This window comes from Puma concolor, chromosome C2, assembly GCF_028749965.1.
Source record: "Puma concolor isolate L17-30 chromosome C2, mPumCon1.1.hap2, whole genome shotgun sequence".
Lineage (NCBI taxonomy): Eukaryota > Metazoa > Chordata > Mammalia > Carnivora > Felidae > Puma > Puma concolor.
The window spans coordinates 76,841,513-76,855,540 of NC_141675.1; the positions used below are offsets into that span (position 1 = coordinate 76,841,513).

The 14,028-nt window shown below is 50.0% G+C and overlaps 1 protein-coding gene across 1 annotated transcript; it reads right to left on the bottom strand.

Moving 5' to 3' along the window:
* Positions 1 to 11,555: 11,555 nt before the first annotated feature.
* On the bottom strand, positions 11,556 to 13,272 carry MAGEF1 (MAGE family member F1). The gene has a single exon (XM_025913969.2). The coding sequence runs from the start codon at positions 13,002 to 13,004 to the stop codon at positions 12,054 to 12,056; it is 951 nt and encodes a 316-aa protein (XP_025769754.1). The 5' UTR covers positions 13,005 to 13,272; the 3' UTR covers positions 11,556 to 12,053.
* Positions 13,273 to 14,028: the final 756 nt, after the last annotated feature.

The window sequence follows — 14,028 nt, forward strand, 5'->3', positions numbered from 1 at the left end:
CTTATATCAGTTTTGAACCCTTGGGCGCCTGGCCTCAGGTTGTCATGGGGACACTGGGGGCTTTAGTTCCTCCAGGTCTGGGTACCTCCCTCCACCAAGCCTCCTGCAGTGGCCAACCCCAGAGCCCCAGCCCGCTGCTGCCTGGTGTCCCCAGTGGTCTCTTCTGCCAGGACTCAGTCTCCTCTCTCAGCTTCCCAACTGTGACACTGCCCATCCCTGCCCACTAGATTGCAGTAGGAGAGAGGGCATGGGTTCCACAGACAGATATGGTTCAAGTCCTGCATCTGCCAGCTTTCAGAAGTTCCTTAACTTTCCTGAGCCTTGTTTTCCCATCGGTAAAATGGGAATAACACCTCACAGAAATATATGGACAGGTATGTGAAAATGCTCATTTCTATACCTGATACATGGCTTAGGAGTGAGAGTTGGTAGCAGTTACTGCTTATAAAAGCTTTTTAGGTGCCTGGGTGGCTCAGTCAATTGAGCATCTGACTCTTGATTTCAGCTCCCGTCATGATCCAGGGTCATGGGATTGAGCCCATGCTGAGCATGGAGCCTGCTTAAGATTCTGTCTCTCTCACCCCCTCTCCCTGACTTTCACATGCTTTCTCTCTCTCAAATTAAAAAAAAAAAAAAAAGCTTTTCAACAGCTTTTCACCTAGGCTTTGGTTCTCTTAAGCACAGATGGTTTAGCTGTCTACTCCAAGGTCTCCTGGCTAGTAAGTAGGTGATTCTCCGACTCCATATGTGGTGACCAACCACCATCTTGCTTTCTATGCTCGAACCAAGCCTTGATACCCTGTCCATCCCATCAGTCTTGTTTGATCCTGAGCTGTGCAGAGAGAGCTTGTATTAGCCCATTTTACGGTGAGGAAGTTTGGGCTCCATGCACATAAGTGAGTTGCCCAAGTTTGCACTACTCATCGGGAGACAAGTGGGTGGGGATGTGTTTTAGTTCTGCGTTCTGTGGCCTCAAACTAAATCTCTCCCACCTTGCTTCCTTCACTGTCAGAGCATCCCAGCCGTCTTCTGAGAAAGTCCTCTCTCCCACTGTACAGAATACCAGTGAGGCTGGTCTGGCTCTTTCTGTGGGCCTAAGCAGAGAACAGTGAGAAGAATACTCTAGATATGTCTTGAATGCTGGGGCTTTGGGAACTAAAGAACACAGTGCCTGGAGCTCTGGGAAGGAGGATGCTGGTTGAGATCCACTCTTCATGCCCATGAGTCAGCCCAGACTCTGTTCTTCCCGCACCCCAGTCCCCGGCCAGAGAAGCCCTGTGGCCAGTCGGTGGCTGCCGCCCAGCCCCCAGCCCCCTTCTCCCCCCCCCCCTCCAAGGTTGGCAGCCTCGTGGCCACGCTGCTCGACTCTGCGCCTCTCCTCCTCAGTTTATTCCTTCCAGATACACAGTTGCTGCTTTTTATTTGGATCGCTTTTCTGTGTTATGGTATTTCGGTTGTTTTTCCAATCCCTCCCCCACCCCCCTGCCTTTCCCCGTGGCAGGATTCCTAAGAAGACTAGTTTTTGGAGAGAGCTGTGAGCACATCTGCTCTCTAGCTGCAGCATTCCAGGAGGGCCCTGTCAGGGGCTCAGGTCTCGGGGAGCCAGGACACTCTGGGCAGCGGAGGCTGGCGCGCAGGGTGCGGGGCCCCCGGCAGTTGAGGCCTGTAGTAGGCACACGCATTGCAGCAGGCGGGGCTGAACCTCAGGGCCTGCGGGTGCTGCCAGAGCCCTGGAGCCGCGGTTCGCCAACGCCCTGGCCCTGCTGGCTGTGGCTGCTGGCCGTCTCGGCTCAGGTCTGTGTACGCCAGACTTGGGGTGGGAAAGAGACCGGGAGCCTTCGAAAATACCCTGGCCCCAGTCTCCTCTCGCCGCCGGCTCTCAGGGGTGAGGGTCCTGTGTGTGGTCGGTGTGGGAGTCGGTGGGGGTGTGGGAGTAAACTCGCGTGTACTGGAGAGAGCGTGTCGGTTACGCTCAGGCACCCAGGTCACGGGGCGGGGCTCGATTCTTGGCTTTCCCACCCGTGGCTGTGCCCCCTTGCGCAGGTTAGTGGGAAGGGTGATGCACTTCCCTCACAGCACTGTTGTGAAGGTTAACTGAGTTGATATGTGAAAATGCCTCCTGGCGTATAGTAGGTGCTCAATAAATGTTTTAGCTATTATTACATATACGTGAGGATAGGTACGGAATGTAGGAGATTTGGGGTGGTGCTTCTTGGACTCTGGAGTGTGAGAATTGCCTGGGGAGCTTGTTCAAAGTGCTGGATTCTGGGCCTCACCTGCAGAGATTCTGATTCAGCTGGTGTTGGGCAGGCTCAGAATTCACATTTTAATTCAGAGGCCTGGTGATGCTCATGCACTAGTCTGTGGTCTGATCTGGAGTCATTTGAGGTATCTGGATACATCGATCCTTGGAATCTTGGGCTCTGGTACATCAATCAGAACAGCTTTGTAAATGTTGCTGGAGACCAGATGAAGGGGTGGAGTGGGATGAGGCCGAGAGGTAGTCAGGAGCCTTCCCAGGCAGAGCCCTGAGACTCTAAGGAATTAAGGTTGTTCGGGTTTTAATCAAGGGATTTACACAGGCCTACCGAGTAACTTGGGTTGGACCAGCCTGGTTTACAAACCCAGGGCACAGCAGATGGCAAGGAGGGTGTAAAATTGCAGTTTGCCCAGGGCCAGCGTGGCAGAAGGGTCTGTGCCCCGACAGCAGAAGAAGCAGTATCTGGAGGAAGAGACAATCCCCCAGATCGAGCATCTGTGCCAACTCCCTCCTCCCCCGGGCCGGGCATCTGAGTCGTTGGCATCCGAGCAGGGCCCAGGCTCCGCGAGCCGACTGCCTCAGCAGCCGAGCCGGGCTGAAGCCAGACTGGAGGGCATGGCTGAGGATAAGAATCTGGCTCTGTCGACTCCTCCACTCAGGACCTTGCAGTTTCTTGATTTATTGTTCTCTGCTTTCTCTCTTAGTAGAGATCTTTTACGAAAATTCTTTGTTTTGACTGAGCTAGGGAGAGAAGGACATGGGCCGTGCTAACGCCAGTTGCCTGCTCCGGGGAGGAGACTGGGGAGATGAGCTGTGGGCTCGTGAGGCCGAGGTCACCCCTCCAGGAGCAGGCCTGCCAGGCAGCTCTGAGCGCTGGGTCCCGCTTACCTGGGATCTCCTTTCAGGTGGTGAATTTAATGTGTCTATAAGTGTATGTGAAGGGGTGTGTGTGTGTGTGTGTGTGTGTGTGTGTGTGTGTGTGTGTGTAGATGTGCATAGGTGAGTGTTATATATGCATATATTCATGTAATTCATTTGACAACAGCCACAAAATATTTCCTGAGTGTGTACTATGTGCCAGACACGGTCCCAGATGCCTGGGATATATCAGTGAGCAAAATGAAGATCCTGCCTCCAAGGAGCTTACATTCTATGGGGATTTTGTAGTGTAGAGGGGGTGGGTGTGTTTGTGTGTATGATCCTGCTGTGTCTACCTCTGTGAAGAAGGAAGAAGAATAACACATGAGTGGACAGGCAGACGTGGGTCAGGAACCATCCACCATCTTCTTTTTTCAATTTAAAAAAAAATGTTTATTTTTGAGAGAAAGAAAGAGCACAAACAGGCAGGGGCAGAGAGAGAGGGAGACACAGAATCCAAAGCAGGCTCCAGGCTCTGAGCTGTCAGTGCAGAGCCCGATGCGGGGCTCAAACTCACAGACTGTGAGATCATGACCTGAGCCGAAGTCGGACGCTTAACCGCTTAACTGACTGAGCCACTCGGACACCCCCATCTGCCATTTTCCAAGTATGTGATCCTGGGCAAGATACTTAATTTTTCTGACCCTCAGTTTTCTGTAAAATGGGAAAACAATCTCTGTCTCATAATTGTTGTGAGACTAAATGCAAAAATACTTGGAGGGCTCTAGGCAAAGTACATGGTATATGACGGTTGCCAAATGGTATTTTTTCTTCATTTCTTCTATGGAGTCGGAGGAGATATATTTACATGTGTGTGCCAAGTTCATGTTTGTGTCTGGGTGAGGTCTGAACATGTGGGTTCTCCTTGAGTGAGAACCCCTGTCCCTCAGAGTATATCTTGTGCTGTGGAGATGTCTCAGGTCTGATTAAAGGTGATGGTGTTGCCTGGAAAGTTCCTTTCTAAGCAAGAAGGTCTGCTATAAGGCAGGGAGAGAAAGGCCACTAAGTCTGGAGTCCCAGTGCTTTGGCTGTTTAAGCCTTGGCTTGGGTCTGTCATGAGTCTTTCCAGCTGCACTGTGACTCTGTTGCTTGAAGTTCTGTTTCAAGTGTCCACAAAGCATTGTGGCCGCCCCTTCGTTGACACCCAGCTACAACAAACTGCAGCTTCTCTTTCCCCAGCTTCATGACCTCCTGGCCACGCGGAGACCTTCATCTGAGCCCGCGGATCATTTGCAGAAGTGAATCTAGAAGATGGATCCAGAAGCAGGCTCCAAAGCCATCTGTGGGGGCAGGACTGCATTTCTGTGTGATCTGTTGGGGCTTCCAAGATCCTCGCTTTCTCGCCCATGACCGCGAGGGGTCAGGTTTCTGGGCTAGACACTTCCACACGCAGAAAGTCTGGTTTGGGCTATGTGCTCTGGGAGGCTGACTCAGAGCACCTACCTGCAGCCTCAGTGTCCCTCCTCTGCTCCATCGTTAAGTGTCCATTGGATATCCAGCTGAGCAATCGAGACTCAATGTACCTGAAGCCACATCTGTCTCCTGACCCCTGGCCAGCTCCCTCTGGGCATCCAGCTGTTCTGGCGAACAACTCCGGTTTCTTCCAATCACGCCAGCTTGAAATTGCTGAGTCGTGCCTTGCATGTCCCTCTGTTTCATTTCCCACAGCTAACCAGTTATCAAATCATTTCAAGTTAGTCCCCCAGCCAATCAGGCTGTTATCAGCTCCTATTTGGACTATTGCCAGGGTCTCCCCTTTGTCCTCTCTGCCTCCAGCTACCCCCTCCTGACCAGCCAGTTCACCTTCCTAGAGTACTTCCATGTGCTCGTTGCCCCCCTCAGCCACCCCCCACCCCTCTTTGTTGCTCCCTTCAGCCACAGCTCCCTCTCCTCTCTTCCACAGACTCTGCTCCAACCTTCCGGTCCCCTCTCAGTTCCCAGGACGCTGTGCACACTCCTGCAACCGTACCTTTGCTGGGATGGTTTCCCTTGCCTGGAATCCTTTTCCCCATTCCAAAGTTTTACCTAAACCCTAGCCATCTCTCACACCATATAACACTCCTGGTTTTGAAAACATGCTGAGCAGGTGGGAGAAGAGGGGAGGAGGGAGCTAGAGTTGTTAGCAGTTTGCTAGAGGTAGAGAATTTAGTTCACCTTTGGGGTAGCCTTTTCTTTGGGGAAAAGCAGTGTGAACCTGAAACCGTGTGGTCATCATCAGCCTGAATGTTCTGGTTCAGCAATGTAAATAGCCATCCCTAGGGAGAGAGGGAGCGCCTTTACATTCCTTTTTCTCCTAAGGTTTGAGGGGAGGAATTGTGGAGGAGGGGGAAGCCTAGACTGGTCCCTGTGTAGGTGACTTGGCTATTTTCAGCTCAAGTTTAGAGAGTTACTTGCAAGAGATCGCAGGCAGAGACAAGCAGGCTTCCTGAGGAGGTTGGAGAGGGCCTGGCACTGTTGCTTTGGGACCTGGGTGACATACCTTAGCTAAGAGTGGGGGAGAAAGATGCTCTGTCCACCTCTGTCTAGATGCAGCAGCTCTCCAGAATCCTGGGGGCATCACAGGAGGCAGCAGCCATTGATGCGGGGGGACACCAGAAGGAGCATCTCCAGCAGAGGCTCCTTTCATGGGCCTCCATGAGCCCGGCATGGTGACTGCTGTGGACAGATGATTTGTGACGTCATCAGAGAAGACACTGGGAGCTCCCGAAAATATTTGAAGGAAATGTTGCAAAGAGTAAGGCCCACTGTCATTGTAACTCGTTAAAATAGCAACAAATCATTTATACCCTCGGCAGGTGACAACCAAATACCGTAGTGATGGACATAAAACCATGCCACCCCATTAACCACAGGTGCCCCCTGGGTGCCAGTATTCCTGAGAATGTGTTTTCTTCTTTATATTCTTATGGAACTTTCCAAGTTTTCAACTATAAGCATTTGTAATTAGAGAAACAAAAGCTATGGAGGGAGAATATTTTCTCTTTCCTTCTCCTTCTGGGCCCAAAGGACACCTCGACCCAGCCTAAGGTCACGGTGCTCTCTACCCCTGGTGAACTCCTATGGTGACGCTTGGGTACAGATCCATCTTCATTCATCGTTTCAGGCACTTGTGCCAAAGGAACTCGCATGACCTTCTACTTGACCCCTCCCTCTCGGCTCACTCTGCTTTGGGAGCTGCTTCTCTGAACCTGCCTGGCCTGCTCCCACCTGAGCTCTCACACTTGCTGTGCCATCTGCCAGCACCCCCATTCCACAGTCCCCCCAGAGAGCTTGTGGGCTTCCTGCTTATCACCTACAGTTTTGACTCAGATATCATTTCCCAGAGAGGCTTTCCCTAATCAGGCTATTTTATTGTAATTTTTCTTTTATTTTTTAAAAAGTTCATTTATTTTGGGAGAGAGAAAGAGAGCGCAAGCAGGGGATGGGCAGAGAGAGCGAGAGAGGGAGAGAGAGAGACTCCAAGCAGGCTTTGCACTGTCAGTGCAGAGCCCGATGTGGGGCTTGATCCCATGAACTGTGAGATCATGACCTGAGTAGAAATCGAGTGGGCTGCTTAATTGACCGAGCCATCCAGGAGCTCCTAACCAGGCAACGTGAAATTGCACACCCTTCCAGTACCTGTTCCTTGGTCCTATTTCATTTCTCCCTAGGACATAGATCTCCATCTGACATGCTGTGTACTATACTTCTTTACCTTATTATCTGTCTCCTAATACTAGTATGTAAACTCTGTGAGCACAAGGATTTTTGTCCCTTTTGTTCTTTGCTGTAATCTCACTCCTTAGCACCTGTGTCTAACGTGCCTAACGTGTAGAGAAGATGCTCACAAAATATTTGTTGAACGAGTCAATACCTTTCATGATAACAGTTGTCACCATGTGCCAGATACTGTGGCAGGTGCTTGGTAATTCCCTCATTCAGTTTTCACAGATTTTGAGGTAGGAAGCCAAAACTCAGAGAGGTTAGGTAGCTCAGGTAGGTGGCAGAGAGTGGGACTGGAATGCAGGTCCGTCTGCTTCAGGGGCCGGGAGCTTTCCATCTCAGGTCTCCTCTGTCCCCGTGGGTCCAGGGGATGCGGCCACCGCTCACTGTGCTCGACACCCAGGAGGGCTCCTGAATAGTTTCAGGCTGAGGCTGCTGCTTCCCTTGCACTAACTCCCCCACTGTGGGAAGCACAGAACTGGTGCTTAGGGGGCTCATTCCTCAAGAATTCCTCTCCCTTCTTGTGACCAAAGGCCCATAACCCTACAACCAGAGAAATCCCCTTGCCCCTCTCCCTCATCACTTTACTCCCTAGCCTGAGTGCTCTAGGTTATGGTATAACAGCAGGATGAGAGCTTTTCTTTCCATTTTCCCAAAGGGGGTTCATTGCTCCCCAAGAGCCTTCCGAAGACCAGAAGGGTAGAATGCCCATAAGAACCCAGAACGTTTAAGTTCCAGTTCTAGATCTGCTGCTCACTAGCTATGTCATGAGCTTGGGCAAGTCATTTAACTTGTGCATTGACAGAATGGAAGGAATTATTCCTTCCTTATGGTTTCCCTTATAGCATTGTAATATTGAGGCTGTTGTGCAGATGCGTGAGACAAAGCAGTGTTCATCCTTAGCATCATGCCTGATGCTGGTTAGGCTTAATAAATGCTGGCCGTTACCATTGTCGATCACGACCGGCTTGGGAACTGGGCAGGGTCTGCATTCAGTTGGTAGAATGTGGTGTGGGGTGTCGATTGTAGCCGACCACTACTCCCATCACCCACTAAACTTTTTCCTAGAGTTTCAGTCTTCTGAGTTTGGAATTCCTTGTTCAAAGGCACATAGTCATGATTTTTAAAAGGCCTTGATTAGGACACTTTTCAGAATACCTAACCTTAGTACACTCTGTTTCTGCTGGGAGATGATTGTTACCATCTCTGCTGGGCTGCACAATTTGAGGAATAATTTGTACAAGCATCAATTGCCACCATGACCAAGGCAAGGAGCATAATTATCTCAAGTGGAAACTGTGATTGAGCCTGTGAATTGAGGCCTGATTTACAGGGGCTCTAGATGAGCTGCCTGCCACCTCTGGGGCACTATGTGCCTGCTACACGTTGGGGCTATAATCAACCTGAGCCTGTTTCCAAACACCCATTCTCCAAGTTCCAGTGGGTCAAAAGTCCCCACTCTGGCGAGTGCCAGGATCTCTGCAGAGGCCGTGGTTGAACTGAGAGCTTCCCATTGTTCGAGACATGATTCACAGTTTTCAAGGAAATTTCCTTTACTGGCTTTGCTTCCGAGTTGCAGCGTGATACGTATGGTTTGGAATAATCCAATGGTCACCACTCCCCCCACAGCAATGCCCTGCTTCTTCAGCCACCGTTTCACCCAGCAAACGTTAGTTCTGCTTGTGCCTGAAGGGGGAGAGGGGGACCCAGACCATTTTTCCCCTTCATGTGAATGACCGTAAGCAACAAGGGACGTCATCTCTTGCCCTCACTGTGGCCAATGTCTGCTCTACACATTCGCCCAGAGGCCATACTTTCAGTACTTCTGAGAAGCTGATGATGACATTTGTGACATGGGAGATCTTTCACGCTGAGGCAAGGGTACGAGTTCTGGCAGCCCTTTGTACCATGTGGGAGCAATGCTGGGAATCATATTTGCAGGTCCACAAAGGTTACTTGCTTGTTCCATGGCATGAATGTCTTAATTTGAGGTGTAGTGAACAGACTAAACAAGACTGAGGTAACATGGCCTATAAAGGGCAAAACATGCTGAGTTTGAGCACAGAGACACGTTCTACATGTAGTCGATGCTCAGCACACCGGGGAGAGAGTGAGCAGAGCTACAATCCGTGTTAACAGATAACCCCTCAACTTTATTTTAGCTTCCTTTCTACCCTCCTGCAGGCCAGTGTCTTGTCATAATTAGCCTGGCTACATAATCCTTGTTCGTACCTCCAGAGAGACAGCAGTGTTTAAAGGAAGAACGTGAGTCCAGAGACAGATGACCCAAGCCTGGAAAGACTCCCAAAAAAGAAGGAAATGTAAAATAGTGAACAGTGCAAGCTTTTGACTCAGACTTCAGTGGCAATCCTTGTTATACACTGTGAGAACTTTCTAGCTTCTCTCTCTTTGCTTCGTGCAAAATGGAACAGGTATCTACCCTGTAAAGTTGCCATTAATTTTTATTTTTTATTATTTTTTTTCAACGTTTTTTATTTATTTTTGGGACAGAGAGAGACAGAGCATGAACGGGGGAGGGGCAGAGAGAGAGGGAGACACAGAATCGGAAGCAGGCTCCAGGCTCTGAGCCATCAGCCCAGAGCCCGACGCGGGGCTCGAACTCACGGACCGCGAGATCGTGACCTGGCTGAAGTCGGACACTTAACCGACTGCGCCACCCAGGCGCCCCGCCATTAATTTTTAAAAGCATTAAAAAGCAGGCTTCTCTTAGGTAAATAATGGCAAGGATAAATGGCAAGAATTACCATCTTTACCGTCTATAAAAGGGAGGTATTTAGTAATACCTACTTTGCAGTATGGATGTGAAAAGCAGGGGGGAAATGCCTTTAGCTTATATTAGATGTTTAATAAATGGTACTGTTATTAGTACTGTCTTTGCTAGGTGTTACATGTCTGAGTTTCGGCAGTCACATCTGCTACAGGTAAAATGGGGGAGTGTCCCTGTGCTAGGTCACTGCCATAAAGACTACCATGGCGACTGGAGATAATTATACAGGCCCCGCTTGTGTTTTGGAATTGTGATAACTAAAACCATGCACAACATACTGGAAGCCAGGAATGGAGAACAATGTGCTAAAGTGAAACACACTAGATTGGGGGACCGAGGGCTTGGGGTTCTAGTCTTGGTGCTGCCTTTGGCTGACCTAGAGACCTGAGGCAAACCAGCAAGTGATCTGACCCTCAGGTGCACACATTGCTGGTGAGAAAATGCAAATGTGAGAAATTATCACTGTCACTGTTCCTTGAGGGCCAAGTCAGTCTTCCCAAATGAATCTTGTAACCCGGCAAAGTCCTCAGCATACAGTGGGCACTCAATAGTTCTGTTTAATGAATTATGAACTGTCCAGAAGTCATCTTTTTATTCACTAGTACACTTTTTTGTCCATAAACCTAGAGCTTTTGGTCTCCATCTGGTTTGCTGGATCTCTGGGCCTGTGTCCCAAAGTTATTTGTATTCCACACCAACCTTAACATACTCAGAAATGTTATCTGAACACAGCTGAAAGCAGGGGAAACGGGCAGTAACGAGAAGAAAAGCAGCTCTTCTGTCTATGGCAGCTGCAGGGGGGCTGGTTTCACAGTCCCCTCTACACCCATCTCTGGTTTGGTTTCTACTCTCCCTATTACTCTATGCATCTTTTCTACAGGACTTATCCCCAGAATGAAGGTGGCAGGCATCGCAGAGGCCCCCAGCTGCTTATGTAGATGACCCTTCATGGCTAGTTAACAATGTGAGCAATGCTGGGGTGCCTGGGTGCTCAGTCGGTTAAGCAGTTACGCTTCTGATTTTGGCTCAGGTCATGATCTCATGGTTCATGAGTTTGAACCGTATAGGGCTCTGGGCTGACAGCTCAGAGCCTGGAGCCTGCTTCCAATTCTGGTGTCTCCCTCTCTCTGTGCTCCCTCCTCCCCCATTTGCACTCGAGCTCTATCTCTCTCAAAAATAAACATTAAAAAAAAAAAAAAAGAATGTGAGCAATGCTTTACAAGTCTCCTCCAAATGGGAGGTGGCAGGTGGAAAGCAGCAGGTGGAAACAGGGATGAGGGCCCTAGGCTTCCTAGTGCCAGGGGAGAAATCTTGAAGTGGAACTTCTTGGGGGTAGTAGGGGATATCACATGAACCCTCCACCCACATGACATATTATTCTAGAATTGTTACAGTATTTGATCTCTGACAGCTTTGGTAGAAGAGGGGACCTTGTAGAGGTTGAGAGAAGGGAGATGGAGAGGACCAAAATGCTAATAGTCACCATCACTGTTTGTGCACTGTAATGAGTTGCCCTGGAACAAGAGCACTGTGGAAGGTAGGGTGTTCTTCAGCTCTGCTACGTATCAAGTTTTCTTCCCATGTTATTGAGGAATATCTGTGACTTTCAGTTCTTTTAAGCAGTCCCATTTCCCACTCCCAACTTCTTCCTCTTTTCCTTTCCCTCCCCTCCACATGCCCTATCTTTCCCCTGTACCCCTAAAGTCTGACTACAGGTAATTTCAGGCAAGCCCAATCACCCAGCTGGGTTAGCGGTCCCTCTGTAGCCTTCAACCAACTGCACTGTAACTTCTGGTTTATTTACTTCCTTTCCAGTTCTGAAAAGGAGGACCTTTATCTTGTTTAGCATGCTATCCCCAAATGCCCCAAACACCACACAGAAGCAGATGCTCAACAAATGTTTAATTTATTAAGCGTACCAGGATAGACTTCTAATTTACTGCATTTTCATTTTTCTCTAGGTACCAGAATAGCTAAGCAAATAGAGGTACATGCTAGTCTTTTTTCTTTATACAATATAGACAAAAAGCATCGGGAAGCTAGATACCAATCAGCTATACTGCTGAGTTCCTTCAAATCATTAACGTACAGCATTACAATGCTGTGTAATTTGTCCAAGATCACACAATAAGATGTAAAGTTTTCAATCCATTTTACAAAACCAGCAAAACTCTACAACAAAATCCTACAGGAAAAAGTAGAACAATCTCATTTATAAACATCAGTGTAACGGTATGTAAAATGTAACAAAACATAGCAAGATACAAAACGTAGTTACACAAATTCAACTTCTAATTAACGGCCTACACCCAACGATACTACTTATGACTCAGACAGTAGCTTTCATAACCAGGAGGACCCTGCTGGCCACCTATCCACCGGCCCTCACCAAGGGTGGATACCAGCCCTTTGATTGGCTCTAGCCCTAGCCCTCATACTGGCCTCAGCTCTGGCCTTGGCCCTGGCCCTGTCGGCTTCGTCTGCCAGGGCCTCACGGTACTGCACTGGCCAGTGGTGGGGTTCTTTCTTATGGAGTTTGGCCACGAACCCCAGGACTTTCATCTTGCTGATTTCCAGGTTGCTCCGGGGACCCCAAGAGAATTCACATTCCGGCGGATTGGTGTGAGGCACCTGCCTGTAATTGAGGTATCGCTGCTGCACGAAATCTTCCAGAATAAGCCTCTTCGGGTACCCAAAGAGGAAGTGATACTTTGACGGACGCATCCCCAACCGACGCAGCATCTCCCAGACCTGTGTCTCCCTGGCACTATTACCTTTCATGTAGATAAGGCCCAAGATCATTATTAAGAGACCCAATCTGGGGTCATCTCCTCCCAGATCCTCCTCCTCCTCCTCCAGAGGTTTTAGTTTGTTGATCAGGATGTAAGTGTGGTGCTTGCGGCCAAGCTGTTTTAGCTCGAAACCAAAGACATACCGCAGATGTTCTGCGGCCCTTGCGATGATCTCAGGGAACAGATCCTTCAAGTCTCCGATAACGTATTTCACCATCTCGGAGCGAGTGATGGGACTCTTCTTCTTGTCCTTCACCAGCAGAAACTGCACCAGCTCGGCCACCGTCCGATCCAGACGGCGGTAGGCCCTGCGCCGGGCCAAAGCTTTGGCTGCCAAGGTCCTCGCGCCTTTTGGGTTGAGGGCGGGCTCCGCAGCCCCCTCCTCCCTCCCGGCGCCAAGATCCTCCCTGGAGCTCTCCTGCAGGAGGGGACTCGGGGCCTCCTCCTGAGAGGCGGTCAGGGCCTGGGTCTCACCGTCACGGCCGCCATCCTTCCCCTCGGCCTGAGGGATGGGGAGAGCCCCGCTCTCGGGTTTCTGCAACATGTTTTCGGGAATGCAGGTGCAGAGCGCGTACACGGGCCGAGGGGTGTGCAAGCCACTGCGCAAACCCCGGCGGAGGGGTGGGACAATGGCTGAGGCGGCGGGAGGAGGACTAGGAGAAAGGTCAGAAGGGGCTTTCGGGCTGCTGGACGGCACAGCAGAAGACTCGGGACGGTCGCCGCAACGCCGCGGCACAGAACACCTACGGCGCGGCCCCGGCGCAGGCTCAATGCGCGCTCGCGCACCCGTTCGCCCGGCCACTTCCGGCCAGCTCAGCCAAGATGGAGGCCGCGGGGCCGCGCGAAGCCCCTCCCCTTCCGGCTCCCTCTGGGTTTGGATTTGCGTGCAAGGGAGGTGGGAAGTGTGCGTTCTGCGCTTTTAGGCTCCAGAGCCGGAGGGGCTAACTAGGGCTTTTTCGTCCAAAGCACGCAGAATGGGAAATGTTTCCATGGACAAGGTTGAAATAGGGATGGAGTACTAACCACGTCTTTTCAGCAAGTGCTTATTTATAAGTGTGTGTATCAAGGATTTTCAGCGATTTTACTGGTTCAAGTGCATAGTGCAGGGAGGTGAAGGCTGGGAGATAAGGCTGTGGGGGCCAATTAGTGAAGAACTTTGAAGAGGACACTAGGGATATTGAAATTTATTCTAAACACGATGGGAAACACTACAGGGAGTTTAAGCAAGGGAGTGTTGGGGCCAGATCTATATCTTTGCAGTTTGCCTGGTGGCAGTTTGCAGGATGGATTGGAGTAGGGACACCGAAAGCTGAGAATCCAGTTTGGAGTGTTATTATAGTGCAAAATAGGAACTGAGACTTGGCCTGTCTTGTTCATTGGTGTATTACCAGTGCCCAGAACAGTGCCCGGCACCTAGAGGCTCTCCATAAATATTGTAAAATGGATAATGACGGAGTGAGGATAGCATATTATACAGGGATGAAAGAAAAATGATAAGAGATATAATGAAGTACAGCTGGCAGAATTAGCCACTGACTGGAGGAATGGGGAGATTCTTTGACCTCATC

Excerpts from the sequence above, each read along its gene's own strand:
- MAGEF1 (XM_025913969.2), bottom strand. The coding sequence starts at position 13,004 with ATGTTGCAGAAACCCGAGAGCGGGGCTCTCCCCATCCCTCAGGCCGAG.